Raw genomic sequence first — 15395 nt, 5'->3', positions numbered from 1 at the left:
TTCAGCTCTGTGGGACCGCCGCGCGCTCAGATTGTGTGGAAATTGCCGTGGCGAACACTCCTGGTGGAAAGCAATTTCACAAATAATTTTTACAACAATTAGGGAGTGTGGCAGGGTGAAATGGCGATTTCACATGCAGATGCGCCGGTAAGGAAGGACCTGGTGCCCAGCAGCGGAGCTCTGACCCGCAGTGTCCGGGTCTGGTGAGCTGCGCGCGGGTCAGAGACGCACTGCTGATTAGGTGCAGCATACTGATGACTGTAAAACAGAACTCCAGGATTTGGATAGAGAAAAGTTAACTTTTCACAAATGACACAGCTACTTACTGGCATGTATCTCTTCTTGAATGATATTGTTAAAGCGTTGCTATTTAACTCTACAAAGCGAATAAAATAATTGTTTGACATCATATAACGAAATATGATCATAGAAAAACGTTGTAGCTGCAATGTTTGACACTGCTATGAATGCAGATGTTAGTTCGTTTGGAATACAGTTAGAAAAAGTAAAAGCAATGACATGCCGGTGAAAATGCTCAGATTTTGTGATGTCATGGATAATGCTAGGAAAACATGAAACTTTAAAGTTAATATCCGGTAGAGCTGAGCGTGGATAATTGATATGCAATCCTTGAGTGGATTATTTAGAGGATATATTTTAGCTTTATCTTTAACATTACAAATCTCTATTTGTAATGTTATTATTTTAAACATACCATTCCGGAATATTTCCTACAATTGAAAAGAAAAGAAAAAAGTTATACGTTTTCAAACGAGTATGAAGATTTTTGCAATAATCTAAACATTCAAAAAAAAAAAAAAAATCTTTGTCTAAAGAGTGGATGAACTCGTTTCAGAAGCTTACTATCACGTAAAGTGGAAAGACAATTGAAAACAGGCCCAAATGAATCTATAAATTTTTTTTATAAAAAAATATATATTTCTAGGATGCAACTCATGATAATAAAATAAAGTATAGCCACCAGAACTATACCTAATTCATCGAAATAAAGCTTTTAAACAACTCTGGATTATTTATGCGTTAGGCCTAATTGTTAACATTTTCAAATGCTGAAATAAAGCAAGATCACATGTGCGATCTTTGACAATCTTATTGGATAGAATGCATAGTGTGAAAAAGAATGCATGTCCACTAGCAGGCGATATAGCTTAACTGTCACAAAATATGGTGCAAATCGGTTTTACATCCTGCTTGCAATGGAAACATTTTCTAAGAACAGCACTTAAAAAAATCATGTGTGATACTTGATACTCGAAGCACGTTTCTTAATAGCACAAGCAATGGGCAAAAGAAACCAGAACTAGAACAGGCTATTTTGGCTCTGTGTTTTGCGGTCATTTTCTCAACTCCAGGAATCTTCAGTCTTTCATACATTTGAGGAACCTGTGCTGGATCTGAGGTGAATGTGTATATAGACACTGGATGAGCTCCAGTATTTGCTGCCAGGTTTAAGAAGCACTGGGGAACCCGGTACACAACCGCAGCCTGGTAGGCCTCTTCCTCTCTCCTTCACCATGTCCACACTCCCCACAGACTCTTGTTAACTTGCTATGGCATGCTCACATCTGCTGAGAATTATCACAATGTGTTATTGCTTCCCAAGCTGAATTATTTTATCAGACGAAGAGAGTGAAAGTGTGTTAGGAGCTGGGTGTGTGGACAGGGTTGCTGCTTGTTTAACTTCACAGTTTCTCTCTCTATGAGGAATGAGGCACATGAAAATGCACATACACACACAGACTCAAGGAAGAATGCAAGTATTACAGAAGCAAGATTGAGCTGATAACTATGTCAAAAACTAAAGAATGTACTCAAACTGAATTGTGCATGGCCACCCCATCCAATGGTTCAAACGGAGCTTTTTCTAGCTATAATTTGAATTTAATACTTTAAATTTAATACAGTTATTACAGTTATATAAAACCATACAAATGCATTTTCATTACTTGAAATAAACGTTAACTGCAATAAAATAAAATGTAAAAACTATATTTCATTTGGTAACTAAAACTGAATTTTTTAAAATAAAAACTAAATTGGTTTAAAATAGAAGCTAATAATATTTAAATTATATATATATATATATATATATATATATATATATATATATATATATATATATATATATATATACACAGACACATAATTATTTTATTTTTTTTGGTGAAAAGTGTGTTCATCCCATAGGCGTAATGGTTTTTATACTGTACAAACTGTATATTTTATCACCCTTTACCAACCCTACACCTAACCCTAACCCTCACAGGAAACTTTGTGCATTTTTACTTTCTCAAAAAAACTCATTCTGTATGATTTATAAGCATTTTGAAAAATGGGACATGGGTTATGAGAATCGAACCCATGACCCTGGCTGGCAACATGCTCTAATGTTTGAGCAACAGGATGGCTAATTCAGGCTAAGTCTATCCCTTTTTTCTTTTCTTTTTTTAACCTGTTTCTTAATCCACCATGAATTTGAGTCAAACTACAAGTTTGCTCACAAAAGTATTGCAGACTTCTCTATGAAAGTGAAGCCATTGCCATGTTGCAACATGCATCATTTCTCACGTTCACATTGTTGTGGAGCATGTGCAGTTTTAAAAAAAAGTAGATGTTGCAATTCCTAAGCAAACAGAGTTTATATTGAAGGCAGAAGTATACACTTACATGCCTGCAAGCACATGCAGCTAGCTGGAGACACCCCCTCTGACAGGCTTTAGAGGAGGCGCAGTAGGAGGCCTGCTGGATTGCAGAGATGGATTGGAGTAGTGGAGAAGAACCCCTCGTGTTTGAGGGGACTCCTTAAGGAGAACAGGAATGTGGGGGCTGATCAAGGCAAGCTGCAGACATTTTAGACACTTCTTGGTAAACAGCAGTTGAAAAGATAGTCCTCTGTATTGCCAAAATGCCTTATCACCTGAAAGCAGACGTGTCACCTGTCTTTGTCATTTAAATACAAAGATATTTCAAATGTATCTAGCTTAATATGTATAAATCTATATGGAATGTCAGGGTGCTTCTTTAGACCATGTTTAGCGTGAGCAATGGAAAAGTAGCTTGTTTGTGCTATAAGACCAGCAGAATCCAATATTGCTTAAAAAGTCAGAAAGGCAATGCCCTGCACTAATAATCTTCAAAATGTGCAAATATATTAAGTGCAGATATTGACATATTGGCGCAACATTAAACTTCTATTACCAGAAGTGCCCAACAGAACAATCCAGCTTTGTCTGGTAGCTTTGTTTTTACTTTTTTTTTTTTTTTTCAGAAAAATAAATAAATAAGCATACTAAAATCAACCCAAATGCATGTTTTCATTGCAACATGCTCATGAATATTTTAATTACATTTTGATATCAAGATCTATTGACCCAAATTAAGATCCTGCTGGGTTCCTGATTACCCCTTTTGACATCCTTGTGGTGGGATAAAATTGCAATTTTCTTTAAAATGAACCCACTCTATTCTGTTTTAAAAAAACTGTCAGATATTTAAAAATCTAAGAAATCTGTGGCACGATAAAGAAGCAAAAGCATACTTCTTTTCAATCTTTTTCAAACCATAGATGCTCTTTTCATCTTTTTCTCATGGTATGAGAAAGATTTATAGCACTCCAGTCATTAGATTTATGCATGTTTTTGAAGAATACGACCTTGGTTTTCTACAAAACTTTCTTTGTGATCTCAGAAACTTCAACCAAACAGACAGGCTCGCGCCAGATCCTCTTGCGTCTTGCAAACAGGAGTCTGACCTCTTGAACTTGCTCGCTCAAGCAGGGTCTGGACACTCCAGAGTGTGATCAGGTCGCGACCCAGCAGGGAGGTCACAGTGAGTTAAGAATCCTTCTTAAACATCGGGGTGAAAGCTCTTATCTTTAATGAAGTGTGACTATCCTATGCTGCCACTGTCTGGCCTGAACGCCCCTCTCAGCTAAAGGCCAATTATGAAGAGGAGCGGAGAGCTCATCTAATCTGCCTAACTCAAAAAAAGCTTTTTACATCCATAAAGCCCTTTAAAGTCAAAGAGAATGATTTGTTTCCATCAGCCTCCAGGACAAATCTATGTATATAAGGCCACTTACACTGATCTGATCATGGCTTCTCCGGAATCTTTCGCATGAAAATTGTTTGATAAAGTCTATTTTTTAAGTTCATATGAAGTTAAATGTATACATGGTTACATAACGAGAAACAGCGATTATTAAGTAAATGTTACAAATGTAATGATTTTCATTGACATTTTAGTAGTCTTATAGCTTTAAGACTTAATCAAGACTTAATTACAGCTTAATTAATTTCATAATTTACTCATAACTGCAATAAATCTTAAATGTTTGACACTGCTTTATTGAAGTGAATGAGAAAGATGTTTCCATCATCCTCCAAGAACAAAATACAAGGCCACTAACACTGTTTATATTAAATAAGTTAAGATTAAATTAAGATAAACATTAAAAATAATTTAATTGTAATGTTACAAAATTACAGCTTTTTCAAAGATGTTGCCATTAGTACAATAGACCAACAGTCTTATTAGGTTCTTTTTTCTGTTAGAATATTTTAATTATTGACTTTTAATTGCATTAAATCTAAATGGTTTGATACTGGTTTGATAAAGTAAATGAGAATGATTTGTTTCCCTCATCTTCCTGAACAAATCTATGCAGCTCTGTATAAGGCCACTTACAATTATCTAAATGTGGCATCTCAAAAACATGTATTAAATTTCTTTCAACATATAATTCACGTCACATGCACATTGCTTAAACTCTCTTCCATCCCTTGGGTCAAAATGTCACAAAGCTCATTGTTTAAAGTTATATTGTTTAAAAATCGAGTGACCATTGGAATAACATGAGGCTTTGTGACTTTTGTCACACTTGAACTTGGAACACACACACACACACACACACACAACTGAGTGGATTTGTGGAGTTTTTGTGGGTGTAATTAAAAAAGAAACAAAAGTGTCATTTTGTGGGGTCATTCATGTTCTTATGGCAGTTGCTTGGTTTACATGCCATCACTTCATATTTAATCTTTACTTAGCCTCAGGGGTTAAGGATTCATCCATCAATTATGAACATTCAGCCGCAAACATAAGTTGCGAGCGGTCGCAAGCGCGGATGGGAGAATGGAGGAAGTTTTTTTTTTTTTTGAGCAACTGGGATGGTGCCCCCTCTGGGAGTTGGTGCCCTAGGCAGGTTGAGTCAGTTCGGGAGTTCGGAGCGGGATCGAGAATCATTTGAGTCAGTTTGGGGATCGCGAATCATTTGAATCAGTTCGGGAGTTCGTTGCGGGATCGCGAATCATTTGAGTCAGTTATGGGGATCGCAAATCATTTTATTCAGTATGGGAGTTCGGAGCCCGATCGCGAATCATTTGAGTCAGTTTGGGAGTTCGGAGCGGGTTCGCGAATCATTTGAGTCAGTTTGGGGATCGCAAATCATTTGAATCAGTTCGGAAGTTCGGAGCGGGTTCGCGAATCATTTGAGTCAGTTCGGGAGTTCAGAGGGGGATCGCAAATCATTTGAATCAGTTCGAGAGTTCGGAGCGGATTCGCGAATCATTTGAGTCAGTTCGGGAGTTCAAAGCGTGATCGCGAATCATTTGAGTCAGTTTGGGAATCGCAAATCATTTGAATCAGTTCGGTAGTTCAGAGCGGGATCACGAATCATTTGAATCAGTTCGGGAGTTCGGAGCGGGATCACGAATCAAGAAAGGTTCGCGCTTGTAAATTTTCAAATTGGCCCTTAACCTTTAATTCGTTGCTGCCAACTGGGGTGGAAGCAGGGGTGGCAAGGCTTTCTTGCCACCATGCCACCCCGGTAGATCCTCCCCTGCTTAGCCTACATAAAAAGAAAGAAAGAAAGAAAGAAAGAAAGAAAAAGGATTTTCGAAGTTGCATATAAAAACAAAGACTTTTTTTATTTAATGCTTAATACTTCAAAAATGTCATGTTTAAATCAATGTGAGGCATTTCTTTATAATTACTTTGGAAATTTACTAGCAGTTTCTGAGTGAAAATTGTATGTACCTTTTTTTTCAGTGTAATGTACAAAATGCTGTAATAATGTCATTTTCAGTTTGCTCCCTTGATATAGAAATGTAGGCCTTACATCTTAAACATTTTTCAAACATTAAAGTCTAAGCTTATATTTTGTTTTCAAATAATAATAATAAAAATAAAAAACAGTCATGAGACTCTTACAAACCTTAATGGCATGTGATAAACATACCGACATGTCTTAATCAGTTAAGACATCCCTCTTTTCATCAGAATGAAGGAAACTCTCTGTTTACCCATGATGAAAGTGGCAGGATACATTTTGCATGCAGTCTGAATTAGTTTCAGTGAATCTGTCTACAACCCAATAACAGATAAAACAGATCATTTGATCCCTGACATGTGAGGCCAGAGCTCTGTCTCACCCTACATGAAATAACAAAATCACACACACACACACAGACACACACACACACACACACACACACACACACACTTGTCTGGTCAGCTATCCTTGTGGGGACTCTCCATAGGTGTAATGGTTTTTATACTGTACAGACCGTATTTTCTATCGTCCTTCACCAACCCTACCCCTAAACCTAACCCTCACAGGAAACTTTCTACATTTTTAGATTTTCAAGAAACTTCATTCTGTGTAATTTATTAGCTTGTTTACCCGTGGGGACCTCAATTTAGGTCCCCACCGTGACACGAGTCCCCATGAGTCAGTGTGTATTCAGTCCCCACCAGAATAGAAAAACAAGCACACACACACACACACACACACACACACACACACACACACACAGTTAAAAGAGTTAAATCTGTAAAACAGACAGGTAACAAAATGAAATAAGGTATTTATCATCAGTTGAATTCATGAGAAGTGTCACAACAGTAACCAAAACTGTCTTATTCCATGTTTGTGCCATCAAAGCAAAGACTCTACAGGCCTATGTTTTCACAATACGATCTTCCCTTGCCATCAGATCCTGCGGGAAGTTCGTAATTATTAGTTGCACAGGCATAATTAAACAGCTTCAGGTGTGTTCAAATCACTATGGTGTAGTAAATGTACCATTTTTACAAACAATCAGCAAGGTTTTTTGACTCTACTTCAACAAAATGGACCCTTTGCAAAAACTACGATGAAGTGAAGATGCTATTTAGGCCTGCACTGAAAATCATGATACATTCTATTTACCACGTATGCCTAAAAGTAGCAGTTCTTTGCAATAGGCTAATTAAAAAAATAATTAGATGCTAATTATACTTTTTACTTTAAGATAGCCTACATAGGCTACTATTTGCACCTCAGTATTGTAGCACATTAAGAGCATGCTGTAATAACAGATTGTAAATGATTATATTTATTGTAACTACTTTTAACTACTTTTATTATTATTAAACACTCGTAGGCACTTTACTTCCACTTTAAGAACACTTTATTTATTTTTATTGAAAATAATTTCTAATTTTATATGTGATGGAAAAATTGAGAAGAATGAGCTCGGCAAAAGATAACAGTAAGTTATCATGTTAACTGACTCTGAGTATAAGAGAGTCTAGTTATGTAATTATATTATTACAAAATTATATTATTAAATATCTTTCTTGTTCCCCCTTTTTTGTTACATATACATGGCTAAAATGTGGCTAATATTTCTATAGGCTAATGAAATAATGCTGGCATTTAAAAACATTTAATTAGGCTATTTTTGTTGCCCCCTCAGCACTTGGTGCCCTATGCAAAGTGCGTGATGCGCGTGGTGGGAGCAGCGGCGCTGATTAGGCCATGACTTCCAAGTTATCTCTAAGTTACCTCTCTTTCAGAAACGGGTTTGATATACCCTACTTTCTCGGGTTTGACAAACCTCCCATTCTGAAACAGAAAACCCAGAGTTTCCCCTCATTTCAGGGTTAACAACTTACTCAAATTTTCCCTTAACCTCCATTCTGAATAGGACCCACTGTGTTCACTGGTTTAACCAACATATTAAACTATAATTTAAAACAGTTCTGAACACAAAACTGAGTTTGTTTCTATTTATTCTCGTTTTTGTTTTTTAATGATGCAGTTAACTGGTAGCCTACAGAAAAAAAACGTGCAGTTCTATATCAGCATTAAAACTAATTCTGAAGGTCTGAAAAGTATTTATATTCATTTAAGCAAATTTCTGATGCATGTTTAAATTAGTTTCCATCTCTTCTGAGGTATCATTAGCAGGGTCATTCTACAGAAACGTTCACTTTTGGTATGGCAAAATGTCCTAAAATGTTTTTATTTTTCTAACATTTAGACTTAGACCACATTATTAGATTACCTTTTGACTTTATGAAAACATATAAATGACAGCTTAATTATTTTTCTCTTTAGCTTTTTTGTGCAATTATTTCAAGACCACATGAACCATTTTTTTTCACTGGTGTTACCTTCTTTATCAATATAAAAAATATTTTATTAAATATTTTTTCTTGATTTTTTTAGCACATGTAGTCAGAGTTACAGAAAAATAATGAAAATGCAAGAAATAAAGAGATGTCTGCTGTAAGGTATACCATATGTTGTCAATCATTGCACACACTTACTAAATTAAGTAGTTTAATCCATTTTTATTATAGTTTTTTTTTTATTTTTACAATTCCCTAACAATAAATAGGTCATTCCAGTGATCTCAACTAAAAGCTTCATATGAAATTGTGAGTTAAATGAGACAATTTCTGACAATTGAAAAGAAACAGTGGATTTAAAATGGGCTTTTTTCATAGATCTTTATAAAACAGGAAGGAGGAAGTCAAGAGATGTCATCAGTATGATTTTTATTACAAAATGACAGATTTTTGTCAAATGGTAACACAAGTGACACAAATCCTGGAGACCACTGTTTTCATTATATATTTTATAATATTTATTGAGCATTTTATTTTATTATGCCATTTATATCATAAATTTGATAGTTGTTATATTTGATTATAATTTAAATGGAAGACCCTGATTTTGACTGCAAAATAAAGCACTTTCCCTGTACATAGCTGTTGGGAGAAGCAGTTTTGTGGTTCTTGGAATTCTTTATAATTAATTACAAACAAATATTGACACATTTATGGTGCAAGAATGTCTAATTGTTCAAATAACACATTGTTTTATTTTAAAATGGACATTTCTGTAGAATGACCCAGCAAAGAACTTCTAGGATGATCATAGATTACATAATATCTTAATGATTTGGCACTGGTTCTGTCGCTTATATCCTTGTCATGTATAAACTTATAGTAATAATACCAAGATTTTGCTTGTTTTAAACAGACTTTGTCCTTAAGTGGGGAATCCTATTTTTTCTGATATTTTATCTGCTCATCCAAGCAAGCTCGACATGACAGTCACGGATGATTATGGCTGTAAAAGCTTGTCTTACAGTCCACAGGAGCATGAGATCTTCACAAGATCTTCAGCCAACAAGTGAAAAGAATGAGAGTGTTCAGCTCAACTTTCTCTGCTTATTCACCATACAAGATGCATTTGGTTTGCCCTGAATCAAAGCACTGTGATGTGTCTGTTCATTTATTTACTTACTTCCGCTTTCCTGGGCAAGTTTAATGATTATAACTTTTAATATTAACCTTAAAAGTAAAATGGTAATAGCTTTCATCATAAAACACTAAATTAGAGAAGCATGAATTCCCATGCTGGTCTAATCTGGTTTGATATAGTGCAGTTGCTTGCCAGAAAAGTGTGAAAATAATATATATATGAAACAACAACAACAAACAAACAATTTGTGAATTCTTGTATTTAAAAAACATAACACAAAATAGATCTTCATAGAACAAAATCGCCACCTAGTGGCTAAGATTATATTACACCTACTGTTGACGCAGTGCAGCACATGAATATTAATGACGTACAGACGTAACGTACTTAATATTCATGAGCAAATCCAACACGTTTCCGGTGAGGTAGAAAAGAAATGTCAGCGCCCTTGCGAAAGTCATGTTGTTGACTTTTGGTAGATAATTATTTGTGTTTGAGCCCTATTACAAGCACGTTACGCTTATATTAAACAATATCACAGCCGTTTCTACATGAAGTTACAGGATTTGTAAGGTATGTGGTTTTTATTTTATTTTATTTTATTTTTACGCGAAATATGTTTAATAGCTAGAACGCAACTTCATGCTCTTATAAAGACTGACTTTTTTTTAAAGTGTAGGATTTGGTTATATATGACGATTCTAAAAATATTTTCTACTCACTAGGCTATATTTTGTCGTCAACAGAGAATCTGTCAATCATGGTCCATTTATGTAAGTATTTTTGATGCACTTACTTATTACTCTTACTCTTATTAAGTAGCTATTGGTAATTTTGATTCTTAATTTAACATACAAGATTCAACTCATCATCTCAAGTTTAATTGTTTAAATTAGGAAGACATAAGTTAAGGCCTCTAGGACCAGTAGTCTGACTGTTACTGAATTAAAGCCACATGTTTGACATAAAAACATTGCCAGTGTGAAACTTACATCATGTTCATGCATTTGTCTCAGCATCTTTCCTGCTCAAAAAATATCATGGTGGGCATGTGGTCATCAGGCTGGCATTAGGAGGTGCCACTAATAGACCTTTCTACCGCATTGTGGCTGCTTATAATAAACGGGCGAGAGACAGTAAATATATTGAGCAGCTGGGCTCATATGACCCTCTCCCCAACATACACAATGAAAAACTTGTCGCCTTCAATTACGAAAGAATCAAGTACTGGATTGCATGTGGGGCTCATACGACAAAACCAGTGGCCAAACTTCTAGGTGAGCATCAATCTAAAGATTTATTACTCATTATTTCCTTTAATAAGATGATGACAGCAGTAAGCGAGTCACCGGTTTACCACATAACTCACGTTTTGATCCTTGTGTTCTCTGAATAGGATTGGCTGGATTTTTCCCACTGCATCCAATGACAATAACAGAAGCGGAGCGGAGACAGAAAGCAGCTTCGATAGAAGAAGTGACAACAGACAGTCAAGAACAAGCGGAGCAGAAGGAAACATTGTAAATGCAAAATAAAGTGTTCATGATTTCTGTGCATCTCAGAAGTGATAATATGGCATTGTACTTCTCTATTAAACTGAGATTTTTTTTTATGTTATAAAAGTGTTTGGCTATATGCTTCAGCACAGGTTGAAACTCCAGACATCCAGACACATCCAGACTTGATTAAAATTTCCTTATTACCCAATACAATAGAGCACAGTTTGAAAGATGAATGAGGGTATGTAGACATTGAAAGTGAATTCTTTAATCATTAAATCTGCTGTAAACACACTTTATCTCAATCTATTTGTCACTGAGAACCAATGATCAGCTAACAAAAGAAATTAATAAATGATCTGGCCTCAGGAACCTACACTGAGAGTTTAAATGAAGAGTCTTCCTTGTTTCATTACAGGTCAATGGATCAGAACCTATAAAAGTTTACACACAATTGTGCAACTCCTTTACTGTAAAAGTTATGTATAGTTTAATTAAATGTATCAATGGCGTGTCTGAAGGTTTTATGGATGAGCTGTGTTATACAGTGTCCGATTAAAAAAATGAATCAATGTTTTTTTAGCAATTCTCGACAAACTTTTATTTGAATTTAGTGATGTGGCCGTTTAGAGGTAAGTTTCGCAACTAATTACAAAGAAACTGCAAGCAACATATTGAATTAAACATGACATTTTGAAGTAGAAACATTAAAATAGTATTTTCTTGTAAAACACTCCAATAATGTTTTATTTACAATTTTGAAAGAGTTAAAAATTGTACATTGTTCAACTAAAAGCACTATTAAAAATCGCTTGCTTTATTAAAATTAAGCACATAGTAACACGTCCACATGGAATGAGGAAACATGAATCAGATTTATAACAACCCATCCTTTTTTTCCCCTTCATTGATGTCAGTTTGGCTTAATAATTGAAAAAAGAAAAGATGATGATTATTGAAAACACACTACATATAGAATGCTTTAAAACCTGCAGGCTTTGACCACTAAAACATAAAATCCATTGGAGCCTTAAACTAATCAAACTAAACTTGAAATTATGAAAAGGTCTCATACACGACAAAAAAAAAAAAAAAAAACTAAAGTAAGTGTAGTGTGTGTTTAGTGGATGTCAAAAGTTGCTACACACTTTCAGGATTGTGTTTAATATGATGTGTAACACCCTGCAGATCTGTACAGAACATTTTTATGATGCCTCATAAAAGCCGGCTACAAAAGATGGAGTATTAAAAAAAGGGTTATAGTGCATTTTTAATAGTCAGGGTGATTTTTTTCATTTTAGAGATTTCCATGCAACAAAAATTAGTTTGATGTCAAAATCATCAATCAGTCACGCTGTTTCAAACCAGCTAAAAGTTGTTCAGGTCTGGGTTTTGCTCTGGCCAGTTTCTTTTTTTTTTTAAAAGCAATTACTGGAATAATAAAAATTGCTGTATACCATGCTGGAAAAAAAGGAAGAAACTCTCCAGATAGTCTCAGACTGGTCTGCTGCTCAGCTAAATTAAATTAAGTTTACCAGTTAAATTAAATTAAGTTTACCAGTTAAACACTAGTGGCTACAGTTAAAACCAGCAAACCAGATCAGACATGTCTTTCTTGAAAATGCCTAATAATACAATTAACTAAACTTTTTGAGCACACATTGTATGTAGTGGATGAATTATCTAATTTCCTTTAAAATATATATATATATATATATATATATATATATATATATATATATATATATATATATATATATATATATATATCACTCTAATGTAGTGCAGCTTGAAAGTTGCTATGGTTGACATTTTCATGGATGTGCCCTTTGGTTTTATGTAAAGCATATGAACATTCTCTATGACTTAAAAATCTTTCTGAGGAAACAGGTGTGGAAGACATGACCTAAGGTCAAGAACATATTCTACACCTACTGTAGAGTCATTGTTTTCATGTGGTTGCCATATAATATTGATTAACACAAAGTCACTATTTATAGAATGTTACGTGAACAAATCAAACCAAGGTTGCTAGCCTTAAGTATTACATTTCAGCACATAACTTGTCCTTCATTGTTTGTGTGATGGACATGATTGATCTCTCAAATCATGCAGCTTGTTGACAAAAGGTGTGCCATTAATTTATTAAGCAAACTGATTTATGACTCATTTTTTGGCAGACGATAAAACATGTGGAAAACAATCTTATAGACCTACACAGAAGAAGTGCCCCAAGCCATATTTATGCATAGCCTAGCAACCTCATAGCAAAGTATTTGTTTATTTCTTTTATTAAGACTGGTGCCAACTAGCTTCTGTTTCCATAGCAGGACTTAGTTTAACTGTTAAACTGATGCGTTTATGAAGAATGGAACATGATAGTGTAAAACCATTGTTTTCCACTCCGTCACTTAATGGGCTATAACAAAACTTAAGAAAATAAGAAAGGCATCAACTCAAAACACAGCTTCCAGTCCGCTTCATCTCCTGCCTGTTTCGTTTTGGAGAGAGTTGGATCTGAGAACTTTAAGGTAATCTTTGGCTTTGTCTGTAGTGATAAACTAGGTATTATTAGGTTTTATTCCCTTTCTTAAAAGATTTATCATGAGTGACAAAATGTTAGATAACAGTACAAGCACAAAGAGAGTTTTAAATCAAATTGCAATGCATGAACTTGAATAGCCACTTGAAACTGATATTTTATATTATGTACACAATTTTACCTGATATCTGTTTTACATAAATGAAAGAGAAAGTTTATTTTCTTCTCTTGGATTTATTGCATGGTCGTACTAAGAATTTATTGGGAAGGGTGTAACAGGTGAAGGTCATATAACTGTTTAGGCATTTCAAAACTACATACACTCCCAATCAGTGTGGTTTACTCAAGGTGTGAACTTAGTTTTTTTTTTTTTACACAAAAGTGCCCATACCTGATGACATTTATTGTTTGCAGGGAACACACACACATCGTCATCATCAGGTTGATGTTCAGATTTAACAGAGGAGAAACACTGATGGCAGGTGCATTCGGCTGAATATTTTAGTTTTGGAGAGAAAAAAACTTTTAAAAGTATATATATATTTTTAATCATTTTAAACAAACAACCATCTTATGGGAACAATCTCAACATGTATTTCTGGAAAAATAATTACTTTATTGCCTCAGTCCTGCTGGTATTTTTCATTGTCATGGGATTTGGAGCAAATTCAGGTAAGATTTTAAAGCCTTTAATTATTTAGTTTTAAATTAAATTGATTAATTTAAACAAACAAACAAGCAACAGATATGTTGGAATTTTGTTAAAGAATGGGAATAGCTGGTAAAAAAAAAAACAATAAAGAAAAAAGAAAGACACTGTTACATAAATGCAGTAAAAGAAAAATGTGATTGCATCTTCGTATTCTGTAGTTGACTGAAATATAGAATGATATATAAAAGGACATAATTAATTACTTTGTGAAGTTCCTGTGGCTCAAGTGGTAGAGCATTGTGTCAACAGTGCAAGGTTGTGGGTTCAATTCCCAGAGAACACACGTTAGGTAAAAAAAAATTAAAATGTAAAAAAATGCACTGTAAGTCGCTTTGGCTAAAAGCGTCAGCTAAACGCATACATTTAATTTATATTAAATATCATGTATATAACTTGTGGAAAAAAAATATTATTCACATATTCCTGCACTTTTAATGAAATGTCTCTGACTTACAAATTGCCTAAAAAAATCTTTGACATATCAACAGTCAAATTGTTATTTAATCAAGTAAAGTAGTACACAAACACTGACGATTTATTCATAGCACCCATGCTATAAATACTCAAAGAGTGGTATGTGACAAATATACATATACTGACAAAGCTCTGTGATGTAAATTTAGCGTATTTAGACAAATGTTAATACAAAAATATATATAATATCTTAATTATGAAAGACATGTAAACAGTCCATGCAAGACTAAAATGGCAATAAGGAAAATAAATAAAGTCAAATTTAAACAAAAAATATACTTTTAAAATGATGCAGTTAAAACAAGTTCCCAAACTGATTCTCACTTTAACAATAATAATCTACACAAACAACTATTTTAACTTTTCCCATTAGCACATCCTTCAAAAAACTACACAGCAGATCAAAGTAGGGCTGGTGGATAAGGCATAAAAATAAAATAAAAAAAAAAAGCAAATTTTTTTCACAAAAAATATTTATGATTTAAGATTGATCAAACCCCCCCACCCCCCACCTAAAATCAATATTCAGATGACAAAGAAATTGTTCAAAACAACTTTTAACTTTATTTTGTTTTGATTTTACCTTCTGGGATTTGATCTGGATTTCCC

General features: G+C 34.3%; 1 protein-coding gene across 2 annotated transcripts; it reads left to right on the top strand.

Moving 5' to 3' along the window:
* The first annotated feature begins 9961 nt into the window (after positions 1-9961).
* On the top strand, positions 9962-11449 carry LOC113081162 (28S ribosomal protein S16, mitochondrial). Of its 2 annotated transcripts, none has more exons than XM_026253210.1 (4): positions 9962-10132; positions 10306-10332; positions 10576-10836; positions 10956-11449. In XM_026253210.1, exons 2-4 carry the CDS (start codon positions 10320-10322, stop codon positions 11081-11083), a joined length of 402 nt encoding a protein of 133 aa, XP_026108995.1. In that variant the 5' UTR covers positions 9962-10132; positions 10306-10319; the 3' UTR covers positions 11084-11449. The 2 variants fall into 2 exon arrangements, with proteins under 2 accessions (XP_026108995.1, XP_026108994.1); XM_026253209.1 differs by having other exon boundaries at positions 9963-10132; positions 10285-10332.
* The last annotated feature ends 3946 nt before the right edge of the window (positions 11450-15395 follow it).

Source organism: Carassius auratus, unplaced genomic scaffold (genome assembly GCF_003368295.1).
Source record: "Carassius auratus strain Wakin unplaced genomic scaffold, ASM336829v1 scaf_tig00033282, whole genome shotgun sequence".
NCBI classification, from domain to species: Eukaryota; Metazoa; Chordata; class Actinopteri; order Cypriniformes; family Cyprinidae; genus Carassius; species Carassius auratus.
The sequence above is the reverse complement of the archived record's forward strand: the minus strand, read 5'-3'. Positions and strand labels throughout refer to the sequence as shown.

What these genes read in the sequence shown, in the direction of transcription:
- LOC113081162 (XM_026253210.1), top strand. An exon ending in ACCAGTGGCCAAACTTCTAG is followed by an intron (nt 10,837 to 10,955) that starts GTGAGCATCAAT and finishes TTCTCTGAATAG; the next exon opens with GATTGGCTGGATTTTTCCCA.